The 23,139-nt window shown below is 31.8% G+C and overlaps 1 protein-coding gene across 1 annotated transcript; it reads left to right on the top strand.

Annotated features, from left to right (window-relative positions):
- Positions 1–1,799: 1,799 nt before the first annotated feature.
- Positions 1,800–21,673, top strand: LOC119608057 (palmitoleoyl-protein carboxylesterase NOTUM). The gene is made up of 4 exons (XM_037962304.1): positions 1,800–2,112; positions 17,900–18,581; positions 18,649–19,155; positions 19,220–21,673. The coding sequence occupies exons 1-4, from the start codon at positions 2,014–2,016 to the stop codon at positions 20,269–20,271; spliced, it is 2,340 nt and encodes a 779-aa protein (XP_037818232.1). The 5' UTR covers positions 1,800–2,013; the 3' UTR covers positions 20,272–21,673.
- Positions 21,674–23,139: the final 1,466 nt, after the last annotated feature.

Below are 23,139 nucleotides of genomic sequence, written 5' to 3'. Positions count from 1 at the left end.
GAAGTCTATTTTGGAGCTACTCGACCGCGTACAGGAGAGGGCGAAGGTACTTATCGATGACAGTAGTGTATCCAACTCTATTGATTCACTGGAGCACCGTCGCAACGTGGGGTGTATTTCACTGTTCTATCGATAGGACAATGGAATGTGTTCCTTTGAAATTAGGGAACTTGTTCCCGATACCCGTATATTCTTGCGTAACACACGTCTTTCTTCAAGAACACACCCATTTGTGGTAGATTGACCGCATAAGACACTATAGGGAAAATTCATTCTTCAGCCGCACTGTTCGTATGTGGAATAAACTGTCTGCAGAGGTATTCCCTGCCACTTTCGATATAAGAAGATTTAAATCAAATGTTCACAAACACTACTCCCTCTATCCTCCTTCCCACAACCTATTTTCCTAGTTCCAACACAATGCTTCCCATAAGTAGGGGTCATCCCCTGAGTGCTGGTACAATTTAAAAAAAAATAAGACCTTCACGATCATTTGTAATGTAAAAATGCGCGATCGTTTGTTGTCTTTGCATCTGGGACAGCATTTTTTCCATGAAACTGATCGTGCTGCCTCGATCGCTCTTGAAAATTAAGACCTTCGAATGTAAAAGTAAGTAATCTATAATTTCGTCTTAGTCGTCTTAGCAAAAGTTCTATAGTTGTCTTTGAATTTGGGTCAGCCGTTTTCCATATAATGAAAACTAATATGGATCACCTGATCGTGCTGCTTATTTTTAAAATTTTACATTAATATGGCCACCAAAGACTATCAATATCGATCGCCTTTGATTGGTAAATTAAGACTTTTACGTTCCTTTAAAATGTAAAAATGTACAATATATCAATTGAGAATTGTTGTTACTAACTCTCAGTAGTGACTGTTAGAGAAAAAATCATTCTTTGTTTGTTGTAAAACTTATTCTAAATCTATCAAAACTTTGATAAATGATAAACATTCAAACTTATTTACTACTAATTACAACATATAAAAACAATTATACTTCCATTAAACTTTAAACTAAACTTATGACAACTATAAACAGAGAAAGAGAGAGAGAGGAAAGAGGAAAATTGCTGATCGATTACAAATTCTCATAAAATTTCTTTAGAACAATTTACGAGTACGTGCACACATAAACCGAAGCAATAACAAAACTTTTATCTTAATCAAAATAAACGTTTTTTTTTTTTTTGAAATTCTTTGCTGCCTTTCCTTTCATTCACTTTTAAACGATCAATTATTATTTTTGTTATTATTTTTCACATTCTAAACAATACTTTTTATTTATTTATTTTCCACCATATACAATTTATAAAAAAAAAACTAATCGAAAAGAGATAGAGAGAGAGTATGTTTCATTTCTTACTGTGTTCCTTATAGCAGCAAGATCAAACCTTAAAACTCTCTGAGAGCAAGTGTGTATAAGTGTGGCAAGAGATTGTACCTGTGTGAAATTATCACTGTTTAGTTTACTTGATCTTTACTATTGTAACGTCGAGTTCGTCTTCTTCGTATCTTATAGTTTGAGTATATTTCAGTTGGTATTTTCGAACGAACGCAAGAAGTAAACAACTTGACGTAGTTAAACACGAAAAATATCTTTCATTCCGTCACAATTAATCGAAGTGAATAGATGTGCGTTCGGTTAAGAGAAAAAAAATCATTATCATTAAACAAGAAAAAAATAACGTTTAAATTATATTAAAAAAAAAAAAACTTAAAAATAACGTATTTTTTTGCGGTAACGGAAAATAAATATTTTTGTTTATTTATCTTTTATAAAAAAAATATAAAGCATTATAATTTAAACAAAATAGAAATATGAGTGAAAAATAACTAAAAAAAATTATTTAAAATTTATAATAATTTACCAAAAAAAAATTGATATTATGTGAAATGTTAATAATTTAAAGTACAAAGCAAAAGTAATTCTTTAACAGCAGAAATAAAAATTTGTTAAGAAAATTTTATTTATATAAAAAGAAAGCTCTTAGGAAGTGGATTTAGCAATTATGTGGAACAACAGCGAAATTAAATATACAATTTTTTCGAATTTTCATCAGCCCACAAATACAAAATCTCAAAAACGGATTAAATATTTAAATTATAAGGTAAGTTCCTCTATGATTACATAAAAGTGTTTGAAATGAATGATGGGGTTTTAAAAATTTTACTGCTGTTGGTCTAGTTTTAGATCTCTAGCTATTTATGGATTTTTGTATATAATAAGATCTGTTCGAAATTGTAATTTCATGGAAGTAGTACCCAATGAGATTTCAATTGAATTTGGAAGTAAATTAGGTCTTGTTTTAGATCTTTTTAATACTTTTAACTATTTAAGGATTTTTTATATAGTTAGTTCTGCTCCGAGTTGTAGTGCTCCGATGTTTAGGAACTCAGTTTCGTGGCAGTAGTACCCAATGAGATTTCAATTGAATTTGGAAGTAAATCAGGTCTAGTTTTAGATCCCTTTAATACTTTTAGCTTTTTTTTTGGTTTATTATATAGTTAGTTCTGCTCCGATGTTCAGAAACTCAGTTTCGTCCAACTTTTTATAATTGCGATTGTAATCCTGGGTGTCCACTCTCTGAGGAGTCTTCACTCCATGTTCTTGTTAAAGAACAAAATTAAGTAAAAATCCCTCAGAAGTTTTGCTTCTTAAAAACACACAAATCGGTCAAAATACGAGAAATTTCGCTTTCGATGTTGGAACTATAGCTCTTCTAACATTCTTAGATTTTTGGCCCTAATCTATGATTTAATGCAACCCCAAAGAAAAAAGTCAAACGAAGTTAAATTCCACGTCCGTCTATCCAACTGTCCGTCCATCTTGAAAAATATACAGAGAGACCAAATAACTAGAATTTATATCGCAATTTCATTGAAATCATTACCACGCTCGCTTACAAATAAGCACTTAAATAAGTCATTACGAATAGGGACTTGGGTATCGTCTTCCTTAGTTCGCTGTTGTACTCACAACACCAATAACAACGAAATATATTTAAGTACTTACTTACATGACTATATATAAGTAATTATTAGAGTATTCGAAAGTAATGCAAATGGTATGCAGTATTCATTTTAAAGTAATATATGTCATTACGAAGTTCAGGGGATAGTTTAATAGTGACTCCGGTAGGTTAATTACTAGTATACTAGTCTGTCAGTTTGGAAGTCGTGGATTCGATTTGCACCAGAGAATCTGGCAAAGGAGCTCACAGCTAAGTTCATAGGATAGTTTAGGTTAATTGCTAGTATTCTAGTGTTGAAGTCTTGGGTTCTATTGTCATCATAGACTCTAGGAAAGGAACTCACAACAGGCCCGATAATGAACTAAATGTATTTCTTTGGATCTGCAAAGCACATCCATCCTCTATAAACTAACTATAGTTTAAGGAACATTAATAAAGATTTGACAAGCTAACTGACTTTTCAGAATAGCTCAATAAGAATACCATTAAAAGCTTTTAAAGCAGAAACATATAGCTTTCTAAACATATACAAATTGATAATGTTTAAATATCGTTTTAACAAAATACCTAACAAATTGTTGCACATTATCGCTGCAACATTATTAACGCAAAAATTAACTCTTTAAAATAAAAAATCCTAACAATTAATTGTTAGTTAAGCTAAGTAATTATTTAAAAACACTCACAGCAAAAAAATCAACCAAATAACCGAATCGAAAAAGTTGTTACAAGTCAATAAAGTAATACACAAGGAAAACTTTACAACACAATTATTTACACACATACATACATATGTACATATGTATATATGTATGTATGCACATTGTACAACTAATAATTATAAACAATAACCAGTTAAATATAACTTAGAAATGTTAGAAAACTTTAACTATAAATAGTAAAGAAATAAATAGAATATAAAACATCATTACAATTAAACTAATGATCAGATAACAAAGCCGCAAAAAGAACAGCTTAATAAAACATGAACTAAAAGCTTATAGGCAATAATAATTTTAAATTTGATTTTGCTTCAAAAGACCTAAAAGCCGATTGATTTAAAAAGAGATGAAAACGAAACAACAACAGCTTAGGAACGAATGTATAATAAATCCCAAAACCACATGTAATTTCCACTAAATGATATTATCACAGTAATAAAAATTAGGTAGCAGATCCCTTAAATTATAATCAATTTAAAAGAATCCGCACATACTAAACATTTCGCGTGCAACATCATCATAAAAACACAAAAACCGAAAAACAACAAAATAAAAACAAAAAACACTGAAAAAATAATAATAATAATAAAATACAAAGTGGAAGCCGCATTTGGAAAAATGTTTATACAACTACATACATACATACATACATACATACATACATACATACATACATACATACATACATACATACATACATACATACATACAATACAACCCAACCCAAAAAGCAAGCCATAAAATGTATGAGGAGCAGCCAAACACCGGCCAAAAACAACATTTAACGTTCCGCAGAAAACCCTCATCAATTGTGATCCAACAGCATACAAAAACGTTAAAGCTGAAGTTTATTTGTCTCGTTGGACGATTTTATGTCTGCAACAACAATATTGCGAGCAGCAACAAACAAACTCGACAATGACGACGTTAAAGACGAACCAGAAAACTACAAAAACAAAATAAAAAGGTTAAAGCCAAAAAGGCAAAAGAAAAAAAAATAAATGGGGAAACGAAAACAATCTAACCAACCATTCAACCCAACCAAACAACTAGCCAAACAGCCAGCCAGCCATTCAGCCGACAGCGATAGCAGCTACTGTTTACCGCCAAAGAGAAGATCAATGGGCGCATGCGCCCATTGATATATACGACAACCGTAAAGATGATGACGACGATTACAATGACGAGAAGCTTACTTTTTTTCATCTTCTTCATCATCATCATCAGCAACGTAGTAGTATATATAGTGGTCGTCTTTTCATCGTCATTGTCTTCTTCTTCTTCTCCTTTCGGGACTGGCTTTCTTTTAATAACACAGCATGACCATGTGTAAATGCATTCGAAATACAAAACAAAAGTTTATCTAAAAGAATGTTTACGTCGAAGGAAATGTTGTTTATGCTAAATATGTATGTATTCTCGAGTTCGATTCCCTTTATTCAACACATTCAACAGTTAAAAGCTTTCAAACGTCGAACTTTTTAATTAAAAGTAAAATTTTGTTAAAATTGTTCTTCTATTAATGAAAATTCGAACATAATTTCGAAAATATTCTAAAAACTAGTTTCTGATTTAGTTGCTAAGAAGATAAAAATTTCGAAAGAACTTATGAAATTTGAATATTTTTTCAATGTTCGAAAATTCGAACTTAATTTTAAAATTATGAAATATAACTTAAACAACTTTAAATTACTTGTAGTTTATTAATAATCATTAAATATGCTTAAAAGCTTTTTAAATTTAGCTATTTTATATTTTCGAACATAGAATTTTACATTAATTATTAAAAATTTCTATTTATATCGTTTGTCTGTGCGAAGAGCAACTCAAATAAAGGTTTTTTATTTATGTTCGAAAATTCGAACTTAATTTCGAAATCCTAAAATATGGTCTAAACTATAGCATTTCATCTATTATTCATGAAAAATCATTATATAAGTTCGAAAGACTTTTAATTTAGCTTTTTCAGACTTTCGAACTTAGAAGCTTTAAGACAAAATATAAAATTTTGATAAAATTTATTATATTAGGCAAGAAGCAATTTAAATATATGAGTTTTAATTATGTTCGAAAATTCGAACTTAATTTCGAAATTCTAAAATATGGTCTAAACTATAGCATTTCAGCTGTTATTCATGAAAAATCATTATAAAAGTTCGACAGACTTTTAATTTAGCTTTTTCAGGCTTTCGAACTTAAAAGCTTTAAGACAAAATAGAAAATTTTAATGAAATTGATTATATTAGGCAAGAAGCAACTCCAATATATGGTTTTTGATCATGTTCGAAAATTCCAACTTAATCAAAATTCTAAAACTTAAGCTTAAAGCTTTCGAAATTAAAATTTTTAATTAAAAATTTAAATGTTTATTATATTTTGTTTGTTTATATATAGAGCCACTCAATTATACACTTTTTAGCCATGTTCGAAAATTCGAACTTAATTTCGAAATTCTAAAATATGGTCAAAATTAAATTAATTTGTCTACAATATAAGCTTTCGAACTTTAAATCAAAAGCGTAAAATTGATTTTAATTTTTTTTTTTGCCAACTTATAAAGTAATGCTTTTTACAAAATTTCGAAAATTCGAACTTAATTTCGAATCTTAAAATTTCCCAGTTTTTGTTTAGTTGTTATTTTTCTTAATTTTTTCATCGAATTCAACCCCTTGTCAACAACATTATTTTAAATAACTGATTTTATGCTTTTATTTTACGTTTTGTGAGCTTTTGAATGTTGTTGTGCCTGTAGCTTGGAAATGAAAGAAAAAACTTAAAATTTTAAAATGTTTTACGAGACCGTTTCATCTTCACGTTCACGAGAGCAACAAAGAAAAAACAAACCGACAGACAGACATACGATCTTCAACAAAACAACAATAATAAAAAATAACCGAAACAGACGTAATCATCATGCTCTTAATGTAGCGCATACTACCTGTAAACATTTAAAAAATTGCCACAAGCACATAAACAACAACAACAATAACAACAGCAGCAGCAACGAGAAAACATCTTTAACGAAATGAAGAAGTACGAAAGCACACGAACAAAAAAAAGCACAACAAAATTAAAGAATAACTTTACCGAAAACCGAAACTACAATCAGCATTATTTTACTTTAGTTTAAGTACAATCGGTTTCTTACTTTATTTTAGTTAAAAACACCAGCGACCATACCTTATAACGTCTTGTCTCTTTACAGAGTCAGAGTTATTGTTGCTGTTGGATTTTTCGTGTATGTTGTTTTTGTAGTTTTTGTATCTTTCTTTGCAACATGCCGCCAAATAGTCGGCATTATACAAAGTAAAAAACGGCACGGGCTTAGCGCGTTCAGCTTAAGTTATATCTCAAATATACAAACACACAGATACTTATTTACACATACATACATATGTACATTTAAACTACTTTTTATATTTTTAATGTTGTTATTGTGTTGTTGTTTCTTTTTTCATGTTTGTATCTTTCTTAAAATACGACCAAAACCAGCTGGACAGACAGACGGACTTAATCTAACCAAACTTCTTGGTACTCTTTCAAAAACGAAACAGCAACAACACAAATGCAGCAATGAGAAAATCCAGACTTTTTAATAACGCTAAACGGAAATGTACCTTTTTGGGTACCATGCGAAAGGGAAAAATTTTGTTAGGAAAATGATTTAATAATGAAATCAAAATAAACGGCCCTTTTTATAAAAACAAAATTGGTACTTTTTTCCTTTAAAATTTTTAAGCAGTAGTACGTTTTACCCTTTTTTTAGCACTTAAGTCCAAAAGGGATTTATATTCTGTAATTTAAAAACTTAAATACATTAAAAACATCATCACCTTTTGGTCAACATTACAATTCCTATGTTAAGTACGTACCCGTACACATCTTTAAGTTCCCCTTTTTTCTGAACCTCTTGTTATTGTTTTTTGGCCGTTTCTACTTAGTGTGTGCCTACCATAGTATATGTGTTAAACCTTTAAGTTTTTTCCCATTTAAGAAATTTATCAGCTTCCGAATTACCTGTTTATTTATCAACTCTACTACTTTGTATACCAAAGGTATGTAGAAGGATATTTTCTTTTCTTTTTGCGTCGTCATCGTTGTTGTCTTCTTTTTAGCCTTGAGCTGGTTTTTCTCTTAAAATTGTTTACTATATGGATATGGCTATTCTTAATGTCGTTGTTGTTGTTTTAGGAAATTCTTAAGCATAAGCGTGTTTTATGGCATAACAGGTGTTATTTTAGGTCAGTAATTAGTTGTTGTTATTATTGTTGTGTTTTCCTTGAATTAAATAAAAACAATAAAGGATTGTCTTAAAAAGGTATGGATGGACCCATGATATTAACTCCTTTCAATAAAAATATTGATAAACAAATTCGTTAAATCAAAAAAACATTACGAAAGCTGAACTAAGACTTAACTAGTACTAGCAGTGAACTAGAACTGCAATGGAACTGTACTAGAACTGAACTAGAACTGAACTAGAACTGAACTAGAACTGAACTAGAACTGAACTAGAACTGAACTAGAACTGAACTAGAACTGAACTAGAACTGAACTAGAACTGAACTAGAACTGAACTAGAACTAAACTAGAACTGAACTACAACTGAACTAGATCTGAACTAGAACTGAACTAAAACTGAACTAGAACTGAACTAGAACTGAACTAGATCTGAACTAGAACTGAACTAGATCTGAACTAGAACTAAAGAACTGAACTAGAACTGAACTAGAACTAGAACTGAACTAAAACTGAACTAAAACTAAACTAGACTGAACTAGAACTGAACTAGAACTGAACTAGAACTGAACTAGAACTGAACTAGAACTGAACTAGAACTAAACTAGAAATGAACTAGAAATGAACTAGAACTGAACTAGAACTGAACTAGAACTGAACTAGAACTGAACTAGAACTGAACTAGAACTGAACTAGAACTGAACTAGAACTGAACTAGAACTGAACTAGAACTGAACTAGAACTGAACTAGAACTGAACTAGAACTGAACTAGAACTGAACTAGAACTGAACTAGAACTGAACTAGAACTGAACTAGAACTGAACTAGAACTGAACTAGAACTGAACTAGAACTGAACTAGAACTGAACTAGAACTGAACTAGAACTGAACTAGAACTGATAGAACTGAACTAGAACTGAACTAGAACTGAACTAGAACTGAACTAGAACTGAACTAGAACTGAACTAGAACTGAACTAGAACTGAACTAGAACTGAACTAGAACTGAACTAGAACTGAACTAGAACTGAACTAGAACTGAACTAGACTGAACTAGAACTGAACTAGAACTGAACTAGAACTGAACTAGAACTGAACTAGAACTGAACTAGAACTGAACTAGAACTGAACTAGAACTGAAACTAGAACTGAACTAGAACTGAACTAGAACTGAACTAGAACTGAACTAGAACTGAACTAGAACTGAACTAGAACTGAACTAGAACTGAACTAGAACTGAACTAGAACTGAACTAGAACTGAACTAGAACTGAACTAGAACTGAACTAGAACTGAACTAGAACTGAACTAGAATGAACTAGAACTGAACTAGAACTGAACTAGAACTGAACTAGAACTGAACTAGAACTGAACTAGAACTGAACTAGAACTGAACTAGAACTGAACTAGAACTGAACTAGAACTGAACTAGAACTGAACTAGAACTGAACTAGCACTACTAGCACTGACTAGAACTGAACTAGAACTGAACTAGAACTGAACTAGAACTGAACTAGAACTGAACTAGAACTGAACTAGAACTGAACTAGACGAACTGAATGACTAGAACTGAACTAGACTGAACTAGAACTGAACTAGAACTGAACTAGAACTGAACTAGAACTGAACTAGAACTGAACTAGACTGAACTAGAACTGAAACTGACTAGAACTGAACTAGAAGAACTAGAACTGAACTAGAACTGAACTAGAACTGAACTAGAACTGAACTAGAACTGAACTAGAACTGAACTAGAACTGAACTAGAACTGAACTAGACTGAACTAGAACTGAACTAGAACTGAACTAGAACTGAACAAGAACTGAACTAGAACTGAACTAGAATTGAACTAGAACTGAACTAGAACTGAACTAGAACTGAACTAGAACTGAACTAGAACTGAACTAGAACTGAACTAGAACTGAACTAGAACTGAACTAGAACTGAACTAGTACTGAACTAGAACACAAGTAGAATCGAATTACTAATGAACTTAAAATAAACTATAATTGAACTAAATTGATTCAAATTACTTATTTAATATGTCAAATCATACTATATCTTATCGCCTTTTGGTAAGCCGAAACTATAATTAAAATTAAGTTGAAATGAAATCAAATTATTTAAACATTTTAGACAAGTTTCTGCCACTTTGTGCCAATTTCTCACATGATATTTGTATTTGGATTTCATATTTTCGTGTTTTTTTTATAAATAAACACGAGTAGCATTTTAACTTATCAAAACTTTTTTTTAATAATAAATATTTTATAATTTTTTATAGATATTTACCACCGAAATCATTTAAATATTCATTCAATCAATGCTGCTGCCAGCTCTCAAAGAAGACAAAATAATAATAATGACGAAAAAATTAATAAATTTCTTAATTAACTCTAAAAAAATACAATAATATAAAAATAAAATAACAACAATAACAAGCTTTAAAGTTTAAAAACATTAAAGCGGTATATATAATTTTTTTTCTCTTCTAACAAATAACTTTGATTTTTACCGCCTTAGCTAAAAGAATAAAGACAACAACAATAAAACAAATCTCAAACGGCCTACAAAATGTTGAAACACACAGTTAAAAAATTACAAAGAAATAATATAAAAATAAAAACTAAATAGCAAATTAAAGTCATAAAAGAAAACCAAAATCTAAATCAAATATTTACCACCAATAAAATCAGGAGCATTATATGAAAAAACAACAACAATAATAAATCCAATTTAAATAAAATTCAAATCAAAAACAAACCCATACACATACATATATACGCACTGACATTTCAATTAACTAATTCACAGCGCCAGTGATTAAAAATATTGATAAGAAAACAAATTAAATTCAATTAAATTAAACCGCCTCTCTTTTTTTCCCCGATAACACATCAAAACCTCAAAACAACATGAGATACTACTACCGTACAACAACAACAAAAACTATCTAAAGGGCCGCTTCCAAACTTTGATCAACGTAAATATAAACACTAAGCTCAGAGACGTTGTTTAAATGTTTGTTTTAACGTTATTTCTATAGGTTTTATTTCCAAAAGAAATGTTTAACGTTTTAGTCTGGTTTTAAAAATCTTTTTTTGCAAAACGTCTTTCTATTGTTACAAAAATATATATATCGTTTGTTTGTATTCAAAATTGTAACCTTTTTCGCTTTCAAAGTCTGTTTTTTTTTCGAATAGAATTTTTATTGTGTGAAGTTTACCGCCCGAGTTCTTAACATTCAGGCCTTTAGCAATCAATGATAATGATGATGAGATTTTTAATGAGCCTAAATGTCTAATATTGACAATTTATTCAATAGCTAACACAGCTATTATATATTTTTTTTTTTCATTTCGTGTTTGAAATCGCCGTTGATTTAGTTTTATTTAAATATCACTTTCTGTATTTGAAATTGTATATTTTTTATATTGTTTAGAACAACAGCTCACGTCAGACCTTATTTGGTTATAAAAAGTGTGCCAAATTCGTATGTGATTATAAGGGAGTACTTTTTTGTTGTTGGCAGGTGAGCAGTAATGAAAATATATGAAATCACTTCAGTTCTAGTTCAGTTCTAGTTCAGTTCTAGATCAGTTCTAGTTCAGTTCTAGTTTAGTTCTAGTTCAGTTCTAGTTCAGTTCTAGTTCAGTTCTTGTTCGGTTCTAGTTCAGTTCCAGTTCAGTTCTAGTTCAGTTCTAGTTCAGTTCTAGTTCAGTTCTAGTTCAGTTCTAGTTCAGTTCTAGTTCAGTTCCAGTTCAGTTCTAGTTCAGTTCTAGTTCAGTTCTAGTTCAGTTCTAGTTGTCAGTTCTAGTTCAGTTCTAGTTCAGTTCTAGTTCAGTTCTAGTTCATTTCTAGTTTCAGTTCTAGTTCAGTTCTAGTTTAGTTCTAGTTCAGTTCTAGTTCAGTTCTAGTTCAGTTCTAGTTCAGTTCTAGTTCAGTTCTAGTTCAGTTCTAGTTCAGTTCTATGTTCAGTTCTAGTTCAGTTCTAGTTCAGTTCTAGTTCAGTTCTAGTTCAGTTCTAGTTCAGTTCTAGTTCAGTTCTAGTTCAGTTCTAGTCAGTTCAGTTCAGTTCTAGTTCAGTTCTAGTTCATTCTAGTTCAAGTTTCTAGTTCAGTTCTAGTTCAGTTCTAGTTCAGTTCTAGTTCAGTTCTAGTTCAGTTCTAGCTCAGTTCTAGTTCAGTTCTAGTTCATTTCTAGTTCAGTTCTAGTTCAGTTCTAGTTCAGTTCTAGTTTCAGTTCTAGTTAGTTCTAGTTCAGTTCTAGTTCAGTTCTAGTTCAGTTCTAGTTCAGTTCTAGTTCAGTTCTAGTTCAGTTCTAGTCCGTTCTAGTTCAGTTCTAGTTCAGTTCTAGTTCAGTTTCTAGTTCAGTTCTAGTTCAGTTCTAGTTCAGTTCTAGTTCAGTTCTAGTTCAGTTCTAGTTCAGTTCTAGTTCAGTTCTAGTTCAGTTCTAGTTCAGTTCTAGTTCAGTTCTAGTTCAGTTCTAGTTCAGTTCTAGTTCAGTTCTAGTTTCAGTTCTAGTTCAGTTCTAGTTCAGTTCTAGTTCAGTTCTAGTTCAGTTTAGTTCAGTTTCTAGTTCAGTTCTAGTTCAGTTCTAGTTCAGTTCTAGTTCAGTTTCTAGTTCAGTTCTAGTTCAGTTCTAGTTCAGTTCTAGTTCAGTTCTAGTTCAGTTCTAGTTCAGTTCTAGTTCAGTTCTAGTCAGTTCTAGTTCAGTTCAGTTAGTTCTAGTTCAGTTCTAGTTCAGTTCTAGTTCAGTTCTAGTTCAGTTCTAGTTCAGTTCTAGTTCAGTTCTAGTTTCAGTTCTAGTTCAGTTCTAGTTCAGTTCTAGTCAGTTCTAGTTCAGTTCTAGTTCAGTTCTTAGTTCAGTTCTAGTTCAGTTCTAGTTCAGTTCTAGTTCAGTTCTAGTTCAGTTCTAGTTCAGTTCTAGTTCAGTTCTAGTTCAGTTCTAGTTCAGTTCTAGTTCAGTTCTAGTTCAGTTCTAGTTCAGTTCTAGTTCAGTTCTAGTTCTTCTAGTTCAGTTCTAGTTCAGTTCTAGTTCAGTTCTAGTTCAGTTCTAGTTCAGTTCTAGTTCAGTTCTAGTTCAGTTCTAGTTCAGTTCTAGTTCAGTTCTACTTTAGTTCTATTTCAGTTCTGGTTCAGTTATATTAAAATAATGATTTAATATCTTTAGAAACAACGCACTCTTTCAAAGCCCTATCTATTAATTCAATCACCGACAAACAAACAGGGTTGCTAAACTTATTGATGACGTCTGCAAAAATGCAAACAACCATAGATGGCGCCAAATAAAAATGTTTATAAACAAAACACGTTTACATGCCAAGCTAACAAACAGCTCTTAAGTTAACAAAGCCGTTGATAACTTTGATTTAAAAGATCAATTAAAGTCAAGACAATATAGAGTGAGAGAGAGAGAGAGAGGCGTAGAAGGAGAAGTAATAATTGATTAACGTTATCGTTATTATTACAACAGTATATTGTTAATAAAATTTTAAATTAAAATGATTTATTTAAGGTGCGGCAATTTATTTTTTATGTCTTTTCAAAAACTAAGCGCCATTTAATTACACGCCTAAGCCTTCAAAAGACTTATAGATCAAAGTGGTATAATGGTAATATTTATTATTGTTGTTATTGCTATTGGTCTTTTATTATTTAATTTTGTGCTATTGCGGCTAAAAGGCGGCAACATAAAATAGAAAAACTTGATTTACTAAACACAAACACATACATAACTCTTTAGCACTTTGGCTTTACCACCAACCACCCCCTCTCTTTTCACTCTCATCTTGGGCTTGCTTTACTTTAACTGTCTAGAGTTCTCTATCTGGCAATGTCTGCTGTCATTTTGTCATGTATTGGAATGTTGTAAATGACAAGGAAACTTGTTTATATCTTTTCAAAATGGTAATTAAAATGTCACAACAAAAGGTAGGGGAGAAAATTGAGTGATCGAGTGTGCTGTAAAAGCTCGCATAACAGAGTGTGAGAGGAAGTAGTGTTTATACATAGTGATCGTGGTGGGGGTGTGTGTTCAAGTAGTAATTTGTTATTAATCGATGATTATAGAATGTTGTCAAGTATTGTGGTTTTACAATGTTTATAGTCATTAAACATGTTAATGAAAATTACAACAAATTATAAAACAAACAATATCAAATATTTTACCGCCAATTTTGTATTTAATTTGTGTATACTTAGTTTTAAATATGCTTTCAATTTGAATATTTGTTTTTTTTGCGGTCTTTTCTACTTTTCATTCATAATAACGTTCTTACGTTAAAGTGAATGAATAATATTATAGGGCTTGTATATATTATTTATTTATTTGTTTAATAGTGTTTTCTGAAAATGTACACAGTAATTTCCTTTTGTTGTTATGATTCTTAAAATTGTTGGTGTTTTTTAAAATTTTTTTTAACAAACAATTGCCGCTTTTTGTGTATTTATTTAACAATTTGTCACTTTGTATTATTTTGTTTATATATTTTTTGTAGTTGTCATTATTTTTAGATAAACAATAAATTTGTTTGTAAATAACAACAAACTTCAAATTTTGGTTGTGCAAAATCCCTTTAGGCGGTTAATTGTACTCATCTTTTATTTCGTCTGCGTCATCATCATTATTATTATCATGATCATCATAAACGAAAACAACAATAATCTTCCAAAACATCATTCTCATATTCTTCATATTAATGGCAATGTTGTCGTTTTATTTATTTTAATCATCAACATCATCATGATCACCATTTTTGTTGTTGCTTTTGTCGACGACGTCGTCGTCATCATCACAATCAACATCATCATCATCGTCAACATTGGGTTCGGTAAAATGTCTTTGATCTTATCGCAAAGCTTCTTGCTCGCATTTTGATCAAAGCAAGTTTTTCCGCCAAAGTGGTGGTAGAGTAACAGAAAAGACCATAATAACAACAACAAAAAATAACAACAACAAGTACTCGCACTACTACAATAACAATAATAATAATAACAACACCAAAACGAAGTTTTAACCACATGACGTTGTAATAAATGTTTACCAAAGATACGACTAGTGTACAACAACAAAAGAAGAAAGACAATAACAAATTTATAACAAAAACAATAAATTAGTGATCATTATAAACTTGTTATTAGAGAAATATATAGTAAAAAGGAGAGAGATATGTAGAGCAATATCTGCAAGTTAAGTGTTTTATAAGAGTTAAGAGAGAATTTAAGAGTTTCCTGTTCAGTTCTAGTTCAGTTCTAGTTCAGATCTAGTTCAGTTCTATTTCAGTTCTAGTTCAGCTCTAATTCAGTCCTAGTTCGGTTCTAGTTCAGTTCTAGCTCGGTTCTAGTATAGTTCTAGTTCAGTTCTAGTTCAGTTCTAGTTCAGTTCTAGTTCAGTTCTGGTTCAGTTCTAGTTCAGTTCTAGTTCAGTTCTAGTTCAGTTCTAGTTCAGTTCTAGTTCAGTTCTAGTTCAGTTCTAGTTCAGTTCTAGTTCAGTTCTAGTTCAGTTCTAGTTCAGTTCTAGTTCAGTTCTAGTTCAGTTCTAGTTCAGTTCTAGTTCAGTTCTAGTTCAGTTCTAGTTCAGTTCTAGTTCAGTTCTAGTTCAGTTCTAGTTCAGTTCTAGTTCAGTTCTAGTTCAGTTCTAGTTCAGTTCTAGTTCAGTTCTAGTTCAGTTCTAGTTCAGTTCTAGTTCAGTTCTAGTTCAGTTCTAGTTCAGTTCTAGTTCAGTTCTAGTTCAGTTCTAGTCAGTTCTAGTTCAGTTCTAGTTCAGTTCTAGTTCAGTTCTAGTTCAGTTCTAGTTCAGTTCTAGTTCAGTTCTAGTTCAGTTCTAGTTCAGTTCTAGTTCAGTTCTAGTTCGTTCTAGTTCAGTTCTAGTTCAGTTCTAGTTCAGTTCTAGTTCAGTTTCGTTCTAGTTCAGTTCTAGTTCAGTTCTAGTTCAGTTCTAGTTCAGTTCTAGTTCAGTTCTAGTTCAGTTCTAGTTCAGTTCTAGTTCAGTTCTAGTTCAATTCTAGTTCAGTTCTAGTTCAGTTCTAGTTCAGTTCTAGTTCAGTTCTAGTTCAGTTCTAGTTCAGTTCTAGTTCAGTTCTAGATCAGTTCTAGTTTAGTTCTAGTTCAGTTCTAGTTCAGTTCTAGTTCAGTTCTAGTTCAGTTCTAGTTCAGTTCTAGTTCAGTTCTAGTTCAGTTCTAGTTCAGTTCTAGTTCAGTTCTAGTTCAGTTCTAGTTCAGTTCTAGTTCAGTTCTAGTTCAGTTCTAGTTCAGTTCTAGTTCAGTTCTAGTTCAGTTCTAGTTCAGTTCTAGTTCAGTTCTAGTTCAGTTCTAGTTCAGTTCTAGTTCAGTTCTAGTTCAGTTCTAGTTCAGTTCTAGTTCAGTTCTAGTTCAGTTCTAGTTCAGTTCTAGTTCAGTTCTAGTTCAGTTCTAGTTCAGTTCTAGTTCAGTTCTAGTTCAGTTCTAGTTCAGTTCTAGTTCAGTTCTAGTTCAGTTCTAGTTCAGTTCTAGTTCAGTTCTAGTTCAGTTCTAGTTCAGTTCTAGTTCAGTTCTAGTTCAGTTCTAGTTCAGTTCTAGTTCAGTTCTAGTTCAGTTCTAGTTCAGTTCTAGTTCAGTTCTAGTTCAGTTCTAGTTCAGTTCTAGTTCAGTTCTAGTTCAGTTCTAGTTCAGTTCTAGTTCAGTTCTAGTTCAGTTCTAGTTCAGTTCTAGTTCAGTTCTAGTTCAGTTCTAGTTCAGTTCTAGTTCAGTTCTAGTTCAGTTCTAGTTCAGTTCTAGTTCAGTTCTAGTTCAGTTCTAGTTCAGTTCTAGTTCAGTTCTAGTTCAGTTCTAGTTCAGTTCTAGTTCAGTTCTAGTTCAGTTCTAGTTCAGTTCTAGTTCAGTTCTAGTTCAGTTCTAGTTCAGTTCTAGTTCAGTTCTAGTTCAGTTCTAGTTCAGTTAGTCAGTTCTAGTTCAGTTCTAGTCAGTTCTAGTTAAGTTCTAGTTCAGTTTTAGTTCAGTTCTAGTTGAGTTCTAGTTGAGTTCTAGTTGAGTTCGAGTTCAGTTCTAGTTAAGTTCTAGTTCAGTTCTAGTTCAGTTCTAGTTCAGTTCTAGTTCAGTTCTAGTTCAGTTCTAGTCCAGTTCTAGTTCAGTTCTAGTTCAGTTCTAGTTCAGTTCTAGTTCAGTTCTAGTTCAGTTCTAGTTCAGTTCTAGTTCAGTTCTAGTTCAGTTCTAGTTCAGTTCAATTTATGAAATTTTCTCCTTTGAATGGTTGTTGTATTGACTAGTGGATTTACAGTGTTTTTTGGATTGTGTTTATTGTTATGGTGAATTATTTTACTACACTCTCTTTCATTTGGTGAACTCCAAAAATACACCACATTTTTATGGTGGATTTACAAAACTGAACTGCATTATCCACATATTGAATCCAGCCTTATCGATAGAAAATGTGTTGTTGACTTTGATAAATGTAAAGTTGCACAGGGTACGTCGACACATTTTGTATGGGCTTAATTTTACACTGACTGAGATGTCTTAGCTTTATCAATAATGATATTTGCAATAAAACATAGATGGCGCAAGGTAACATAATATTGTTTAAAACGTTGACATAAATGACGTCTATATAGACGTTATTTTCCTCAATATTGATTTCACTATAAATCGGAGTATAACAAATATGTTTAAAATCCTTCAAAGAGATTTTAACCATAAAATAATATAGTTTTATTATACCAACAACGTTTTTAATTAAATTTTATATTCGGGCTGTACTCGTGAAATTTGAATTACTCAAAAATAATACCTGTGTTTGTGAGTCGTGCGCAACCAAGTCTGTTAGGCCGCAGCAGTTTTTGAAACTCGCTGAATTTGCAAAGCAATTTGAAATTATTTGAGTATCGTATTTGTGTATCCCCAAAACTCTCCCACAAAAATTTGTTCCCAAATAAAACATGAAATCCCCACAATGTCCCTGACTAACCTTTTTATTTCTTTTATTGCAGACACAAACATTTAACACCTCATTCCAAACACAACAAGCCTTAAACCAAATGGGTAGCACAAGTTCATCATATTCCACCATTTGCAGTAGCAACACAGAGGTAACAACAACTGCAACCACCAACACCACCACCAGATCGCTGCCATGTACGTGTAGCGGTAAAAACACAATCAAAGCGACAACGCTATACAACCACAAAACATCTTCAATATCCACCACACTACTGCTGGCCATCATACTGCCACTAATATACACCAAAAATATATTGATGGTTACAGCAGCACCCTCCCACCAAAGTAATACACCCACATTACCGGAAGCAGCATCGCTGGTCACGAAGGCGGTCAGCTCTAATTCATTAAATTCCACCGTTTTAGGGGCAATGGAACTGCAAAATATTAAAATCAATTCTGTACAGCAGACGCCACAACCAGTTGGTGTAGTGTCCACACCACATCCGGAGCATAGTAGAGCTTTAAAGAAGGCCTGGCTATCGAATCGTACTATAGTTTGTAATGATGGTACAGCGGCGGGTTTTTATTTGCGTAAAAATCCTAATTCCAAAAAATGGATTGTCTTTCTGGAAGGTGGCTGGCATTGTTATGATAAGAAGACATGTCGGGCTCGATGGAATAGACTGAGACATCTGATGACTTCCACCGATTGGCCAGAAACTCGAGATGGTAAGTTGTTTATACGATAAATATTAAAGAGCAATAATTCATATAATTTTTTTTTTTTTAATTCTAGTTGGTGGTATTTTATCCGCTTCTCCCGAAGAAAATCCCTACTGGCATAGTGCCAATCATGTATTAGTACCCTACTGCAGTAGTGATTCCTGGTCTGGCACTAAGGATACTTTTGAATCTACAGATTTTAACTTTCGTTTTATGGGTGCTTTGATTTTAAAACAAGTTATAGCCGATCTTATACCCATGGGCCTGGGACGAGTACCAGGAGCCGAACTTTTACTAGTGGGATCTTCGGCAGGCGGTTTGGGTGTTATGTTAAACTTGGATCGCATAACCAACTATTTACAGCAGGAACGTAATCTGCAAGTTACCGTTAGAGGAGTCAGTGATTCCGGTTGGTTTTTGGATAGAGAACCCTATACGCCCTCAGCTGTGGCCTCTAGTGATGCTGTAAGACAGGGCTGGTCTCTGTGGAAGGGACTACTGCCAGAAACCTGTGTAGAGCAACATAAATCAGAACCCTGGCGTTGTTATTTTGGCTATAGACTTTATCCCACTTTGAAAGGTAATATTTTGAAGAATTTTGATCATTAAGAGAAATTTTATTTAATTTGTATCTTTAATTTTAGCTCCCTTGTTTGTTTTCCAATGGCTGTTCGATGAAGCTCAAATGAGAGCCGATAATGTAGCTGCCCCCGTAACTCCTCACCAATGGAATTATATACACGCCATGGGAGGAGCTTTACGTTCTTCTTTGGACAATGTTACCGCAGTTTTCGCTCCCTCCTGCATAGGACATGCAGTACTCTCAAAACGGGATTGGACCACTTTAAAAATCGATGATATTTCTCTGCCCACCGCTTTAAGATGCTGGGAACATTCGACAAGACCACGCAAAAAGCGTCATGATAAATTGAAAAGATCCACTGAAGCCACCATCACCCACAAGGACAATAACAAGAGAAGACATGAGAAACAGCACAAAGACAAACAACGCGATAAGAAAAAGAAGAACAATAATAGCAACAATAACAATAATGGAGAGAAAAAACGTCTGACAAAAGCCGAAAGAGAAGAACGCAAGCGCTTACGACACGAACAACAAAAACGTAGAGAAGAAAGACGTAATCGTCGTAAGAACAATATGGTGGCCTTTCCTGAGAGTAATCTAACCAATTCCTTACGTTTAAATGAAAACTCCACCGATGTTCAGGAATCGGAAAACCAAACTCAGCAGCAACGTAAGCAAAACAAACGTAAACGTAACGAATTGGAAAAACAAAAGCGTCAACAAAATAAACAAAAGAAACGTCAACGCAGAAGAAAAGAGCACAACTCCGTGGATGCTCAACAGCCCGAGAGAGAACTGCAAAAAGAACAGCCCTTGGTAGAAAAGCGTGCCAATAGTGCCAATAAAATCAATAGACGCAGTGGTGTACCACGTGTACCGGAAAGATGTTCTTTGCGGCTTTTGGAACGTTGTAGTTGGCCCCAATGTAATAATTCCTGTCCTACCCTAACAAATCCTGTGACCGGAGAAGAAATGAGATTTCTAGAATTATTGGCTTCTTTTGGTCTGGATATTGAAGCTGTGGCAGCAGCTTTGGGCGTGGACATGCAAACTCTTAACAATATGGATCGCACCGAACTGGTGAACATGTTAACGCAACAGGTCAGCTGATCAAAAGATTATACTCGAACTAGGAGTAGAGAATAGTAAAGCTCCTAAGGGAAAATCATTCCAGCAAAGCATTATGAAATTAAGACAAAGAAAGCTTTTAAAGAGAGAGAGAGAGGTAGAGAATGGAAATTTTTACTAAAAATTTATGTTACCAAACTCTTAAAACCCTTAAAGCTTTTTAACAGACTAACTAGCCTTGTGAGAATATTACCTAGTAATCTCTTAACAAATTTAAAAACAAAAACAAAAAGTTGTAAATATTGTGAATAACTGTCCTAAATTTTAAGTACTTAAAAGTTCAAATTAGTTTTATAAGTTATAGTGTAAGCTTTAACAATTAGAAAAAAGGAAAACAAAGTAAAGAGGCTTTAAGCTTAAGGAAGTTAAAATGAAAGCTTAGATTTTAAAAGAAAGAAAGCTTAATAGTTGACATTATCGGTTATACAATGTCACAGCTTTCATGCAAAAGTCAAAATTCGATTATTGTAATTAAAGCTTTTAGAATTTCAAAGCTTTTTAAGTCTCTTTACAATGAAAATTTCTAAAATTTCTTACTAAAACTGTGTTGTATAAATGTATATTTACTCTTTACTTTAAACAGGGGTATTTAATGATTCTATAACTATAAAAATAATAATAATTAAAAACAATTTACAATTATTATAAACCCTTTATTAAGCTTATAACACAAAATGCAACACACAAGACTGTTATTGTTACAATATTTTAAATTAAAAAAAAACACACACATACACAATTTTAACTAAATAATAATTATAATTATTTTGTTCAGTATAGAATTGAAAAAAAAAAATACTCTTAAGATATGGTTTCTTTGCAACAAATATTGGAAATTTGTGGAACCAAATTATATGGCAGGAAACCATATCTTTAAACCCATAAATACATCCATATACTGACATTAATTCATATACATACATACTTAAATATTTACATACAGTTTCAAAACCTACCTCATCTATTTAATAATAATAATAATTGTTGTTGATTTTGTTTTATTTTTAATAGTAATATATTATATTAAACAAACACTAATCCATCCTTTTTATTAGATTTAGTAAATATCTTAAAATACTTAGCAAAAAGCTTAATCTTTAGTTCACAGAGATTTATTTCATCTAACAATAACTAGTAAAAGCATACAAGCTATTGAAAAGCTACTACAAAGCTTTTAAATTTCATTATCACTAGCAAATAAAATATTTATATTGACAAACCACATCCTTCCATATTTATTTATTAAAAGCTATAAAAAGCCCTTAAAATAAAATCAAAAAAATTATTAATCAACAGTAACAAATATTTTGTACCTGTATTAATTACTTATTATTACTTATTTTACATTCAAATAATTTAACACAAATCCAATCCAATCAATTAACAAAACAATTACATTCCTTGTGTTTAATATATTATTAATTACTTAGATTTTTTTACATAATTTAATAATTTATTTATTATAATTTTAAGTTTTTATTTGTAATGTTTTAATAATAATAATAACATTTTTAAAAGAACGCAAGAAAAAAAGCTCTCGAATACTTTTTATATATTTTCTAATTTATGAAAAATTTTGATTCAAAATTTTGTTTTTTACTTATTGTACAGTTTTAGTTTTAACAAAAAATTTATTAATTTATACCTAATTGTTATTAAAATTCAAAAGACAAAGATGAAAAAGCAACAAAAAATTTTAAACATTAAAAATAATAAAAATCAAAGTACAATTTTTAAAAATAAATTAATTAACTTTTTTTATTTAATTAAATGGGTACAGAATAATTTTTTATTCATTCCGATCGAATTAAGATATTTTTCAAACTTGCAATCTTATTAGTTAAGTTCTAGTTCAGTCCAGTCCTAATTCAGATCTAGCTCAGATCTAGTTCAGTTCTAGTTCAGTTCTAGTTCAGTTCTAGTTCAGTTCTAGTTCAGTTCTAGTTCAGTTCTAGTTCAGTTCTAGTTCAGTTCTAGTTCAATTCTAGTTCAGTTCTACTTCAGTTCTAGTTCAGTTCTAGTTCTAGTTCAGTTCTATTTCAGTTCTAGTTCAGTTCTAGTCAGTTCTAGTTCAGTTCTAGTCAGTTCTAGTTCAGTTCTAGTTCAGTTCTAGTTCAGTTCTAGTTCAGTTCTAGTTCAGTTCTAGTTCAGTTCTAGTCAGTTCTAGTTCAGTTCTAGTTCAGTTCTAGTTCAGTTCTCGTTCAGTTCTAGTTCAGTTCTAGTTCAGTTCTAGTTCAGTTCTAGTTCGTTCTAGTTCAGTTCTAGTTCAGTTCTAGTTCAGTTCTAGTTCAGTTCTAGTTCAGTTCTAGTTCAGTTCTAGTTCAGTTCTAGTTCAGGTTATAGTTCGAGTTCTAGTTCAGTTCTAGTTCAGTTGCTAGTTCAGTTCTAGTTCAGTTCTAGTTCAGTTCTAGTTCAGTCTAGTTCAGTTTCTAGTTCAGTTCTAGTTCAGTTCTAGTTCAGTTCTAGTTCTAGTTCAGTTCTAGTTCCGGTTCTAGTTCAGTTCTAGTTCAGTTCTAGTTCAGTCTAGTTCTAGTTCAGTTCTAGTTCAGTTCTAGTTCAGTTCTAGTTCAGTTCTAGTTCTAGTTCAGTTCTAGTTCAGTTCTAGTTCAGTTCTAGTTCAGTTCTAGTTCAGTTCTAGTTCAGTTCTAGTTCTAGTTCAGTTCTAGTTCAGTTCTAGTTCAGTTTCTAGTTCAGTTCTAGTTCTAGTTCAGTTCTAGTTCAGTTCTAGTTCAGTTCTAGTTCAGTTCTAGTTCAGTTCTAGTTCAGTTCTAGTTCAGTTTTAGTTCAGTTTTAGTTCAGTTTTAGTTCAGTTCTAGTTCAGTTCTAGTTCAGTTCTAGTTCAGTTCTAGT

The sequence above is a fragment of the Lucilia sericata genome, unplaced genomic scaffold (assembly GCF_015586225.1).
Source record: "Lucilia sericata isolate MDLA Ls3-8-SP2 unplaced genomic scaffold, ASM1558622v1 Contig000782F_arrow, whole genome shotgun sequence".
NCBI classification, from domain to species: Eukaryota; Metazoa; Arthropoda; class Insecta; order Diptera; family Calliphoridae; genus Lucilia; species Lucilia sericata.
This window is presented reverse-complemented; position numbering and strand designations above follow the sequence as displayed.

Coding starts and splice junctions, on each gene's coding strand:
- LOC119608057 (XM_037962304.1), top strand. CDS start 2,014: ATGTGGAACAACAGCGAAATTAAATATACAATTTTTTCGAATTTTCAT. Junction 2,113..17,899: donor TTAAATATTTAAATTATAAG/GTAAGTTCCTCT, acceptor CTTTTATTGCAG/ACACAAACATTTAACACCTC. Junction 18,582..18,648: donor TTGGCCAGAAACTCGAGATG/GTAAGTTGTTTA, acceptor TTTTAATTCTAG/TTGGTGGTATTTTATCCGCT.